The 12551-nt window shown below is 44.4% G+C and overlaps 1 protein-coding gene across 1 annotated transcript in view; it reads right to left on the bottom strand.

Moving 5' to 3' along the window:
* Nucleotides 1-625: 625 nt before the first annotated feature.
* Nucleotides 626-12551, bottom strand: part of LOC115331717 (kinase D-interacting substrate of 220 kDa B) — a 34933-nt gene continuing 23007 nt past the window's right edge. The window contains exons 17-26 of the mRNA XM_029993944.4: nt 10976-11155; nt 10534-10761; nt 10056-10299; nt 9793-9958; nt 8559-8737; nt 8160-8446; nt 6656-6989; nt 5396-5520; nt 4527-4771; nt 626-2127 (exon numbers count right to left, since the gene is read on the bottom strand). Of these exons, the coding sequence (XP_029849804.2) occupies nt 1146-2127; nt 4527-4771; nt 5396-5520; nt 6656-6989; nt 8160-8446; nt 8559-8737; nt 9793-9958; nt 10056-10299; nt 10534-10761; nt 10976-11155 (2970 nt within the window). The 3' untranslated portion in view covers nt 626-1145. The remainder of the gene's footprint in view (nt 2128-4526; nt 4772-5395; nt 5521-6655; nt 6990-8159; nt 8447-8558; nt 8738-9792; nt 9959-10055; nt 10300-10533; nt 10762-10975; nt 11156-12551) is intronic.

The raw sequence follows: 12551 nt of genomic DNA, 5'->3' as shown, positions 1-12551 counted from the left end.
CGAGTTTATCTTCACCGGTAGCCTTTACTAAAACCATAAGTTTATAGCAAATTAGTAATAGCTAGGGCTGAAAACAAAGTTTTATACATTTTGAAATTTGAAAATATAGACACCGGGTTTTATCTGAACTCGTTTGTATTCTTTACTATAAAAACTAAGAGATATGATATATAAAATCGAAACAAATGGAATATAATGAAAAATTCTTACCCAGAAGCCTAACCAATCCCACAGCTAGTTTTTCAGAAGCAGCTATTTGAAAACATTTTTCAATAGTGGCCCTACACAGCACAGAAGCTACAAAAATTTCTAGCACCAACGAGATCAACTACAGAAAGTTGGCTTGTCTAATTCGGCAAAAAGTTGTTTCACCTAAATTCCCAATGACTCTTTTCAAGGTACAATTGTTGAATGAAATTGCATGTTTACCCAAACACCATCCGCCTCTAGCAATAACCTATTTTCGTATGCTGATGAATGTCTGTCACTAATGATCACTTATGATAAACACCGGTAAGAAAAGAAAATCCAGGCAATGTCCAATATCTAACTTATAACTAGGGTTCCATGTTTTCAGTATACAGCAAACTCCGAAAAGTAAGTCTCGAGCTGGTTTTATCAAAAAAAAAAAAAAAAAAAAACTGAACCAGAGGTGTCCTTGAATAAGAAAAAGCCAAGCTTCACGGAAAAGAAATCTTCACCTACACCTTTACTTTGTGTTAACCCGGAACACGGCCTACACCAAGTGTCCGTAAGGCCACTTCTTTCTTCAGCACTCGCACTCCGTCTTGTTTCCTTCTCTTGTCCATACCAGGACATTCTTAAAGTATTTGAATCATGCGCACATTCTCTGGAAGTAAGGAAATCCCACGGCCGTGACTCATCTTAAGCCCCCATAAATCGTGATTTTCTGTTCAACACCAAACGTGGATGCAAAAAAACACAATATCTAGGAAAGAAATTACCTAACTCCAAAAACACGGAACCCTACCCATGACTAGGCAACTTCATAAAATGCACCCAAGATCTACATTAACAAACGACCTATAGAAACACGTTCACTGGTTTAAGGTCTCTGCTTTGACCGTATAAAAAAACACAAAAAGTGGTCCGATACTTTGGCAGCTCAGTCAGGTACCTGCCCTCTAGATGATGGTTTCCGAGCTTGAGTACAGATGCTTGGGATCGGTGACCCTACCGGCAACCACGACGGTGTCCGACATTGTCGCGGCACCGTGAGAGGTTTCGGGACCTTTCTGCTCGGAGGGCTCCTCGGTCGATGGCCTGAGAAATGTCCGGCTCGAGAGTTCGGGTAATTTGAAAGGAGTACTGTGTGATGGCACCACACCCTCGTAGGAGTCCTTCCCTAGCTCCAATGGGGCAGAGTTTCTGCGTCCGGCAGTTTCCGGAGGCGATTTCCCGGACGAGGAGGACAGCGGGGTTAACACAGTAGCATTGCTCGACGACTCCGTTGCCCCGTCCACACCGCTTTTGGCCATTGCGAGAGACAACGTTGAGGATGACTTGTCCCCTTCAGACGGTGCCTGGCGCTCCTCAAAGTCGGTGTCGGACCGTTCGTCCACAGAGAGCTGGCGCTCAAAGGTATACCTCCTAACGTCTCGGCCAGACTTGAGAGGCTGAATGAACTCCCTTTCTCTGCGCGACGAGCTTTCCGCATCCTTTGAGGACAGCGTAGAGAGGAACATGGGACGTGTAACTTCGATCAGAGGTGCATTCTCCTCTTCGCTCGCATAACTGGGAGAGGCCAAGGGTTCGAGACAGTGGCGTTCGTTTTGGAATTCGCTGCCACCTAGGCCCTTCCAGTGGTCTAGCAAACCGCTCTCGGCTGCCTCTTTGGAAATGCTATTTCGCCGTGACATCCCCTCTTGGGCCACCACCAGGTCTAGGTGCTTGTTGCGGGGCTTCTGACTCGCAGCGTCGCTCTTCCCCATAAAAGGCATGCTGTCGAAAGATAAGGTCGGTGGCACGCTGGGGCTGGAAGCAATGGAGGGCGGCGCAGACACGCCGTAGCTCTCCAGTGGCAGATCCGTGCCGCAGTACACCGTAGGGCTAGGACTCTGGACTCCCCACTCGTAGTCTGGTACCGAGGCTGACAGGGGCGAATAGCTGCACAGTTCACAAGACAGCACTTTCCGGATTGTTTTAGGCTCTACTGGACCTAAGCCCTATGCACCTAATAACCCTATATTAGCAGCAGCACTCTGGACAAAGTGGTGGCACGTGACTTGATCAAACATAAAGGAGCTTTAACATATTTGACTAAAAATCCAGAGACTGGGACGAGAAGGGACGGACAAACACAAAGCCTCAAACATACACTTTTCTGGCGAAAGTCAGAACTTTAGAAAAGGAAGGACGCAACAAACCAAACGATCAGGTTCCTGGTCGTTTGGTTTGTTGCGTCCTTCCTTTTCTAGAGTTCCGAGGATCCTTGAAACTTCTTTCTTTTTGGGTTTTTTGGGGGTACTGCCAAAGTGAACAGTGTTAAAAAAATTTATCTTTTTCTTTTGTGTTTTATAAATTAGGTCACTGCTTCTCAGTTCTATTATAAAGGTTGCTTTGTTGTACTGCTTGTGGCATGGGATTCCCAATTTCTCTCTCTCTCTCTTTCTCTTGTCTAGTGTTTTGCACAGAATTTCATGTCTATATAAGCCCCTTCGTTGTCAAATAAATTTCAGTTGTGTTTGAGACTTTGAGTTTGCCCGTCCCTTCTCGTCCCAGTCTCGGGGTTTTTAGTCAAATGTTTAACCACCACCAGCTCGTTTGTGCCCTAACCTTTTGTGCGCTAACACCTGAGAATACTATCTTGTCAGGTGCTGTTTGTGAACCACTAGAGCGCTACAGCTTACACTGTCTTTAAATTAAGGTCTAAGCTTGCCAAGTCCATGCTGCAGCACTCTACCATAGCAACAACAACCTTGGATGATTAGTGGATCAGTTTATCATATAGCCAGACCTGGCATGAGTTCAAATTGATGACTAACAACAAAACGACCAAAAGACTGCCATATCTGACAAGGATCATAATGATTAGTTGTTTTATGGCTCAGAAAGCAACACAGGCCATGCTGCGCATCTGACAAAGAGGTGAAATGAATTATTATGGCTTGAAGCAGGTCTTTTAGATGTGCCCTCGCTCTCCCACCTCTATGCTTTTGCCTAGTAGCCAGTTCAATAAACTTTGACGAAGATTAAGCAAGAAATAACTAATGGCATAATCCACTGGCGAATTTCAAAGTAGTTTAACCCCTTAACCGTTTTGGAGGAGCCTAGTTCGTCAACGTGGAGCCGTCCCCAAACCGTTCAGGATGAGTATAGCTGTCTGCTTTCCCCGGTTCACGCACTCAACCGTTCTGGACGAACCAGGCTCGCTCATGCCTTAGCTTGTGGCCGTGCCAACAGATGGCAGCACTACATTTTTTTTAAATTTTGCTCCCATTCCATTTGTGGCTAGAAACTTGATTTTGAAGGCAACAAATGCAGCAATTTTAAAGACAAGAATTAAGGGAATACACTGGCTAAAAATTTAACTTCTGAACTTCTGAACTACTCAAGTGATCGGAATGAAATTTGCAGGGAAGATTTAACATCAGACGTATGTGTATTGCGCAAACTTTCAGCTTTCTAAGACAATTTGACATTCCAGTCTTAAAAATATGTGTCATTCTTTGTTAAGAAATCTATGATATGCAAATGAAGCTATTAAGCACCATTTTGACTGCTTGAATATAAAGTGGGGGATGTGAAACTTTGGGCTATCTAGTTTTTGTAACTCAAATGTAAATATTTTAGGAAAAGTTATTACCTCAAAATATAAGATGCATATCTGTCCTATGTGAATTTCTGAAAACATACTTTTTTCCCAATGAGGACTTCAACTTAAAACAAAATAAAGTAGATAGCCCGATTCCCCAGTAAATTTCAGTTCATAAACATCTTGCTTGTGGTATCAGAATACTTTTACCTTCAAACAAAAGATTCCTTTGTATGAAATTCCCAGTAAAAAGGGGAACTGAAAAAGATTCATTCGAACATTGAACTTATTTACATCGTTACTGCCTCACAGTGTGCTGAAAATATTTTATATCAACGTAACTATTTGGCATATGGTTATCAAATTTAGTGTAAGGGTGTATAATTAGTTTCTAAAACCAAAAACTTAAAAACTGAAAAATGAACATTTTTTTCAAAACAATTTTAAATTTAGGCCCATTTAAGTAGTTGAGTGTCAGAAATTTGCAAAACTAAAAACGGTTAAGGGGTTAAATTATTTTTTGATTCATACTCCGCTGCCGAGGTACAAGCACTGCACTAAAATTATATGAACGTGAAGAATTTTCAGATCACTTCAAGTTCACCAGCAGCTTTTGCCATGAGACGCTTGGTTTCAGAGCACAAGCTCTGGTTTCAGAGCACAAGCTCTGGTTTCAGAGCACAAGCTCTAGTCTCAGCTTCATGAATTGCGAGCCCCGCCGCCCTGTTCAGATGAAGTCCAAAAGTCTCACCTGTACTTGGGCGAGCCGTGAGGCATCTTGAGGTAGACCACATCTACTTCATTGTCTCTGGGCTGGTTCGAACGTCCCACCGAAGAGCTATCTTCCCCCTCTCCCGGGTCCGACAAGATGGGGCTCAGCACCTGAGAGTGGTGGAAGCCGACATGCGGTGCCATACTCTCGTCCAATGTGTCCTCCATCGCTTCTTCGCTCAAGGTCTCGAGCGCTCCAACGATCAGGCTCTCTTCCATCGTCACCTACGAGAAACCACGTTTCCGGCACTGTTACGCGAAATCACTGAAAAATGCATAGGAACAAGTACTCCCTTCTTAACACCACCACAAAAGCAACTTGTTATAATTATACAAGGCCATAGTACCTAAACAAGTGTAATATACAAGATAAAACAGTCCTAGCTCTATTATATATATAGCAACATAGCAAAGGAACAGAGGTACTAAACTAAGACAGGATGTTTTAGAGGAGGTGCAGGGAACTGCAAGCCTAACAGTACATGCTATGCAACGTCAAAAGAGAAAAAAATGTTCCCTTTCTGTAATATGTGTATTTATTTTTAGAATCAGAAAGGTGTAATGCAAAAAAGTACTTGATACAGAATGTCCCCATAGACCCGTAATGATCGTTCTAACTTTCATCTACACAATGCAAAATGAATGATAGAGCAAGTAAAATGCACTACTGACCATATAAGAAAGCAGCAATCACACTGTTTATCTAACATGCAAGTCATCACACAGATTTCTAAGCATTTCTTACATAGCCAACATTCAAACCTATGATAACCAGGTAGTACCTGTATAGCTTACAACATAGATAGTTATCTCAAAACAGTATAATGAAGTCAAATTTTCAACACTTGCCTGTTTTTCTAGAGAAGTGTTAGGCCGCCTTGACGAACTTTGTGAATGTGATGACATCATCCCTTTCTCTTGTGCTCTCTCCCCAGGATCTGCTACTTTTTCCTTGGGCTTGGATTCTGTGTCGCCTACACGCAAGTTTTCATGTACATTATCAGAAAAACAATTTTTCAAAAGATGGCAAAACATATCCACAGGTATAGCTGTAATCACATCGCTACATCAGGCACAGAACATGTGTCTGACGTACCGATGTGCATCCGCACACATACAAGGGTCGACTGAAAGGTTTCAGGAATAGCAGTTAAGGAGTTGATTTTTTCCTAATATGTTCATGTTATTGTGTTTGCAACTCTTTCATATGACTTGACTTCAATTAAGAAAATGATTGGTCAAATAGTCTGGCTTTGACAAGCATTCAAGTCAAACAGCATTGGGCATTTCCAATCATGGATAAAAACTAAATTCGAGCGGTCGTCAAATTTTATTTTTTTTAAGGGAAAAATTGCAATGGAAATGAAATCAAGGTTGGATGCTGTTCAGGCACTGCTGATCTGATATCTAATGGAGGTGCTAAATTGTGTATCTAATGTAGATGTGAAAAAAAAACAAAAAAACAGATGCACTCTGTGTAGCAGAAGTGCCTCCCTGCAAAATTCTTCTGCAACTTTGTAGATGCCTCAACCTTTATCATTGTGAGTAGTACCATAATCCTCAAATAGTACCATCTTCAAAAAGACACAAAATGTTTTCCTTCTTAATATAGACCAGTGTCACAGATCCTAGATCCCAGCGATAAAAATGTGAAATAACCTCAAAAGCACGCTCTGTCAAAGAGAGGGGCTGAGCATAAAACAATATTTTTGCTTTTTTAGCACTCTTGGCATCGGTGCTGTTCTTAGAGCTTTGTGACCATGATTTCTGACCTTCTTGCACTACGATATCTGTAAAGGTTTCTAAAAAAACAAAAAGATGGAGTCTTGCAAAAAGCGCAGCCCCCCTACTGTGTCATGACGTCAGCGTAAACACATGGCGGCGCCCATGAAACAGAGCAGACACTGGTCTATAGTACTCGGCACATCTTCTTTGCTCCTCTACTTGCACGGCTGTCCCCGATCCACATTTTGATTCATTTTCTCTACAAGAGTTTCAGTTGGTACACGCATGATTTGTGCAGAGAGCGACATTTACAACGACAAAAAGCAGAGGAAAAAGCACATCTTCGAAAATAGCTACCAGAGCGGCAAAAACGACACCACTCACCAGAGATGCTGGCTGAGACTGAGTGCACTCGCTCCCTCGAAAAAGGCACTGGGGGGAGGTCATCAATGCAGCTACTTGGCTGCGTCCGTTGAAACTCTTGTTCACGAAGGGACAAAATGGCCATCTTGAAGATCTCCCAGTCGCCAAATGTCATTGACAACACGTCCCGCAGCTCAGAAATACTGCAAGTCAGCAGCACCTGACCATGAATGTTGTGCTGAGTCAGTGTGCTCTGGTAGCCCGCCACCCGAGACTTGTCTATTCCTTCCAATCCCTCCAAGAAGTGGGACACTCCTTCGACAGTGAGAGAACTTAAGCGTGCTGTGAAGGTCTCCTACAAAAGGAAAAGGAAACCAGGAGGCAAAAAGACAATCATTAGGACGTTATCAATCTTTTATTCACGAATTCACCGTAAAAGTTAGGAACTACAGAAGGGATAAACAAGGTGAAATGATGTTGAACTAAAACAATTGTGGGTCATTCCTCATAACAATCGCATTGGCTTCCTTTTACCAGTGTAAACTGTGGTTCTACATTTGGTAATGGCATGTACTACAACGGCTCATGACTTGAAAGTAACTGGGAAAATTACAAACCACCCTAATTTAGATCTCGAAAGTAGCAAATAGATAAAAACATTCATTCACACATTATTTGCACTAAGGGTACGAAGAACAAATAACAAAAACAGAACAAGGGATAAAACGCATACCGTAAAATGCCGAGGGAGCGCCCACCCCACTTTCTCTGAAAACTGGATTAATCTAGACATGAGCGCTTGTCTGGTCAAATCGGGCACTTAACATATAATTTGCACAATTCCCAAGTTTGGGAAATGTTAACAGTGGGCACTTGAACGAAGTGGGTGCTTTTGCGGTATTTTACGGTATCTCTTTCAACGAGCAACAACATTTAGTATTTCCAAAAATGCATCAAAGTGAAGTCAACCTGTATGTGGAAGTGAAAGGTAAGAAGAGAGGGTAAGAGGGCAAAAAAATTATGTGGCAGTATCAGCGGTAAGAGAGGAGACACTATAAACCAACTATGTCAGTTCTGGTTTTAAGAATTCAACATGTGTCTTCATCAAGAGTAGTGGCAGCACAGAAGCATTGCTGGCAACCCCACCGTAGTGAACGCCTCGATCAGTGGCATAGCCAGGAATTGTTTTTCAAGGGGGGCTGAGGTGGCTGGGATGTCCATGACTTCGGGCACGGAATAGGGGGGGGGTTCAAAATGCATGTGTATATTATTGGGTCGACTAGATTTCAGGGGTGGGTGGCTGAAGCGCCATAAGCCTCCCCCTGGCTATGCCACTGGACTCAATTAATTCTTAAACGAACCTATTACTGTACCCACCCAAAATTCTAGTTGCTAGAATCCAGGAGAGCAACGACTTTTCTCCTCTGGGTCAGAATGCATCTTTCAAAAAATTAACTGCTGTATGGCACCGTGACTTCACATATATTCTTCGTGCTACTGGACAAACTAACAATGCCAAACTCACGTTCCACACTTTGACCCTGGGGGGCAAAGAGGCCACAGGGATAGTGGTTGATGTTCCTGGTGATCCCACTGACCACCAGACATGGTAGGGTTGCTGGTAGGGCTCTGTGGACATGACCGGGGTTGGAGGGGCTTGCGGGTACAGGGACTCCGTTTTCATAGGTGTCCACGGCATGCATGGACTCGCCGCCACCGCGGGCTGTCCCATCGCCGATTGTGCAGGCATAAAAGGCCCGGACCCAGACCTCATTGCAAACCTATCCGTGTCCGGCTGGTTCTGGTGCCTCTCTAGAGAGAAGAGCAAGCACGTCAAGGTCAGATCTTAGCCAAGTTGCACAAACATTATTTGTGGACCTTCTCCACTTTGTTGTTTGTACTTAAAGGACCAATCATTACTGACCTTGAATGACTCTTCGGATGTAGGGGTCGAGGTTGATTGTGAATGGTACAAATATCTTAAGATCGCTGACGAGCAAAGATGCCGAGTGGAAACTGAGAAAGATCTCAAACTTTCGAACGTCGTGGTCCACGTCATAAAGAGGCTGCAAGTCTCTGCCCATGGGAACTTTCCCTTTGATTCTGCAACGTAAAATGACAGTTGTGTGGTTGAAAAGCTTGGCAGTCTGGCACTAGCTAACAGGATGTACAGCTATCAATAAAACAAGCATACACGCAAGCTTCTGTGCACCACAAGCAAAGCCCCAAAGCAGATCAGGTATGTATCATAGTTAGATCTTCAACTTTTATTTCTGCTCAAAATTGAGACATACCTCTGGGCACTGTGGTTCGAACCCAACTCAAACATTCACACTCATACAATCCAGCAGTGCACGGACTGTGCAATATAGAATACATTTTTAATAGTATATAATGTTGAAAACTCTTCCAATGTTAATAAAAGCATTTAAAGGGACGCTGACATCCCCCAAAATTTATTTTTTATTTTTTTGCCAGGCGATTCATTACGGTGTCAGAAGACTACCCAGTCAATATTTTGCTACAGTGTCACATATATTTTTAATAAAGTAAAAAAATGCAACTGCTCGAAACCGAAACCGGACTGGGGAGGAAGAAGAAATATAGAGGAGGAGAGGGTTGGTGGAAGTCATATGGCTGTGCCGCTTTTTTCTCTCCAATCAACGTATTTGCAGCTTTTTAGAAGCCGCAAAAATGGGTACCATATTACTTTCTATTTTTAATATTGTGTGTGTCCCTTCAATGACCAACGACTTTGATTACATTTGGTGGTTGTGTCTAAACCATAGAAAACGGCTCGTGACCACGGAGAAGAGAGCAAGCGTGACTCAAACCGGCCAGTTCTCGATCGGTGGTTTTCGGGCGGAAAGAAAACGAAATTCGATCCGCAAATTGTGTTCTGGGTAGTTGGGCTCTTATATATCATGTACAAATAAAAACCTTGGCGAGCATTAATACCCTGTCAGTGTCCCTTTAAGTCTTTTCAATAAAAGGAATGTCATATGTCACGCAGGCCACTTATAAAGAAACAAAATCAACAAGACAAGACGCACAAATGTCAAGAAGTAGTTTAAAGGAATGAACCAGTAGTTTAAGAAATGAAGAGAAAACCCAGAAACTGACGTCATATCATATACCTAAAATAAGCTTGCACTTACTTGTCGAAAATAGACCTCAGAGAAGTGGCATCGTCAATCTCATTCTCGTGCAACTCGTAATACAGGATGATCCATGATGTGTGGTAAGGCCACTGCTCCGTAATGTTGACCCAAGATGCCAGGTGGTACCAGTTAAAGTCAATGTTGAAAGCCTTGAGGAGTCGACCTGCACACATGCACAAAGCACAAAGCTTCAGAAGAAGTCGCAGGTAACAGAGAACATTCAAATAGATCATGGGTGAAAACAGCTCTCTAAAACGCACCGGTGACATAGACGATATTCATGAGCCGGCGCATGGAACGGGGGTTGATGTCGCTGAAGTAGTCGTCTGTGAGAAGAACCTTGGTTAGGTCCTGGGCCCCGGTGACCCCCCGGTGAAGGTTGCTCATGCTGGAAGCCACGCTCTCGCTCGCTTTCAGCTTCTGGTTGCCCTTGCGCTGCTGAGAAGGTTTGCGGAACGACTCGGGGATAGACATGCTGGAGTTGGACACCCGACGGTTTCCCGGCTGCATTGGACACAAACAAGACCCAACTCATTCTCAGGTCGGAGATCGGAAGGCCCAACCTCCAGCGTGAGCACACATGGGCTGTCAACTCAACTCAGCTGCACATGAGTTCACGCTACAGGCAGGGCAACAAAAAGCACATTTTCCCTAGCTGCTCATGATTGTGCACAGCGTCTAAAAACATGCTACAAGGAAGGCACGTACATACAACAGCTGGAATGATTAGCAGCCTACCCTGTCCTGGCCAGTGCCAACGATGCCCTGGGCCGACTTCTCCACTTCCTCCTTCTCACACCAGTGGCTGCCGCTGCGCTTGAGCCCCACTGCCGTCTGTTGGGCAGCACGCACTTTGCGCAGCCCACTGTTCTGCAGGTAGAAGGGCATGTGGACAATGTTGCGCAGGTAATCATGCCCCCGCACGGTCGTGTTCTGGAAGGCCCGATGTAGGTTGGCTTCGATGGCCTGCAGCCCATAAGAAAAAAAGGGGTTAACGAATGTATGTAAAGGCACCGTCGAATCACATCATAACCGCATGTCAGTGGCGTAGCCAGGAATTCGTTTTCTCGGAATCTCATGGCCTTTGTGCACCTTTATTTCACCCCATCTTTGAAGAGAATAAGGCTGCTTCGTACAGGAACTTGACATTCAAGGTAGAACCCGAGCGAGAAGGACTTACCTTGATAATGATGTGAGGATCCAGGGCCAAAATAGTGACAAATGGATGACCCGGGTCGGAGAAAAGGACGTAGACAGCATCGAGGACGCGCAGAACTTTATCCTGCTCGCAACTGTCCAAGCCATCCACTATTAGCACCAGCCGTGTCTGCTTCCCCACAAATGCGTCCAGACAATGCACCTAACCACAAAATGTCAAACCACAGTAATTACTGCCATGTCTTGGAAAAAAGCACCGCTACATTTTTGTTCAAAGCATATAATCAGCAGCTCAAAGTACAGTGAAACCCGTTTAGAATGAACCCACGTACAGCGAATTATTGTTGATATCGAACTCGCAGACATTTTAAATAAAAATGTGTGTAAAAAGTACTTTTTATAACGAACAACATATTGGCTATATCAAACTTTTTCCACCGGGAAAGCTTCCAAAAACGCACAAACAATCGTCTTCTAGCCTGTCCCTTCCTTCAAAAAGAAGTAGGAAAGAAAGAAAATTCCAAAAGCTCAAGTTGGAAACAAAACTGAGCGAAGAGAAACGATTCAGAAGGGGAGAAGCTAAAAAACACACTCTGCATGCATGCACAGAAAAAAAAAATTTCATCCCAAAGTGTTTGCCTACAAAGAGAACCGATTCAGAAGGGGAGACAAGCTAAAAAAACAAACTGCACGCATGCAAAAAAAAAAAACAGAAAAAAAAAACACAACATTACAGCGCACTGTTACAAGGCGGAAGAGATGAGAAAGAAAAAGAAGCTCTCGCCTTACAAGGAACGCATCCTGGAAGTTCATTGTAAATGGTTTTTGCTATATCGAACTACTTGCTATATCGAACTGATAGCAGCGTTTACTGCTGTTCGTCATGAACAGGTTTGACTGTAAAAAAAAGGTTCAGCCTTTCCGTTCTTGTGAAGAAGGAAGACCAGCGGAGCTGTACTCCACACACGCGCCCGATTCCCGCTTCTTCTCGTCCGACATGCCGCCGATCGTGGATACGTCTCCGGCAAACCAGTCGGTCGCACACAGCGCACGTGACGCCAAACGGGTTCTCCACAAACTTCCTCCAGAACCTCGCCGTTGCAACCGGGAACTGTTCAGCCGGCGTGGAGTGCAGCCGTTGCTGGGCCTCGCGCTTCCGCTTGTCCTACGTGGCACAATCGTCGTCCGTGGCGTTGGCCTGCCGGCGCCACGGACGACGATTACATTGCTGGTTCTGTTTTCGGCGGCGGCTTTCCAGGCGAGCGATCTACTCTTTGGCAAGAGAATCTGAAGCGCTGGACGCAGTGGAAGTCGAGGCGACAGCGGCTTTGTGGCGGTTGCGGACCCATTCGCGCTGCTGCGTACGTCGCCGCTCCTTCCGCAGCCGACCCATCGTGCGTCCAAACCGAAACTGATAAGAGCGTAAGAGCGTAGGAAACAGTGCGCAAAACAGACGAGGACGAAGAAACAAACGTGACGAGCGCTACACTCGTTACGTGTGCTTCTTCTTCGTCGTCATCTGTTTTTCGCGCTGTTCCCTACGATGAATCCCCATCAACGCGCCCAACTATCAATTCTTCTATGATAGCTGGAAAGGT

The sequence above is a fragment of the Ixodes scapularis genome, unplaced genomic scaffold (assembly GCF_016920785.2).
Source record: "Ixodes scapularis isolate PalLabHiFi unplaced genomic scaffold, ASM1692078v2 PGA_scaffold9__187_contigs__length_104089568, whole genome shotgun sequence".
NCBI lineage: Eukaryota > Metazoa > Arthropoda > Arachnida > Ixodida > Ixodidae > Ixodes > Ixodes scapularis.
This window is presented reverse-complemented; position numbering and strand designations above follow the sequence as displayed.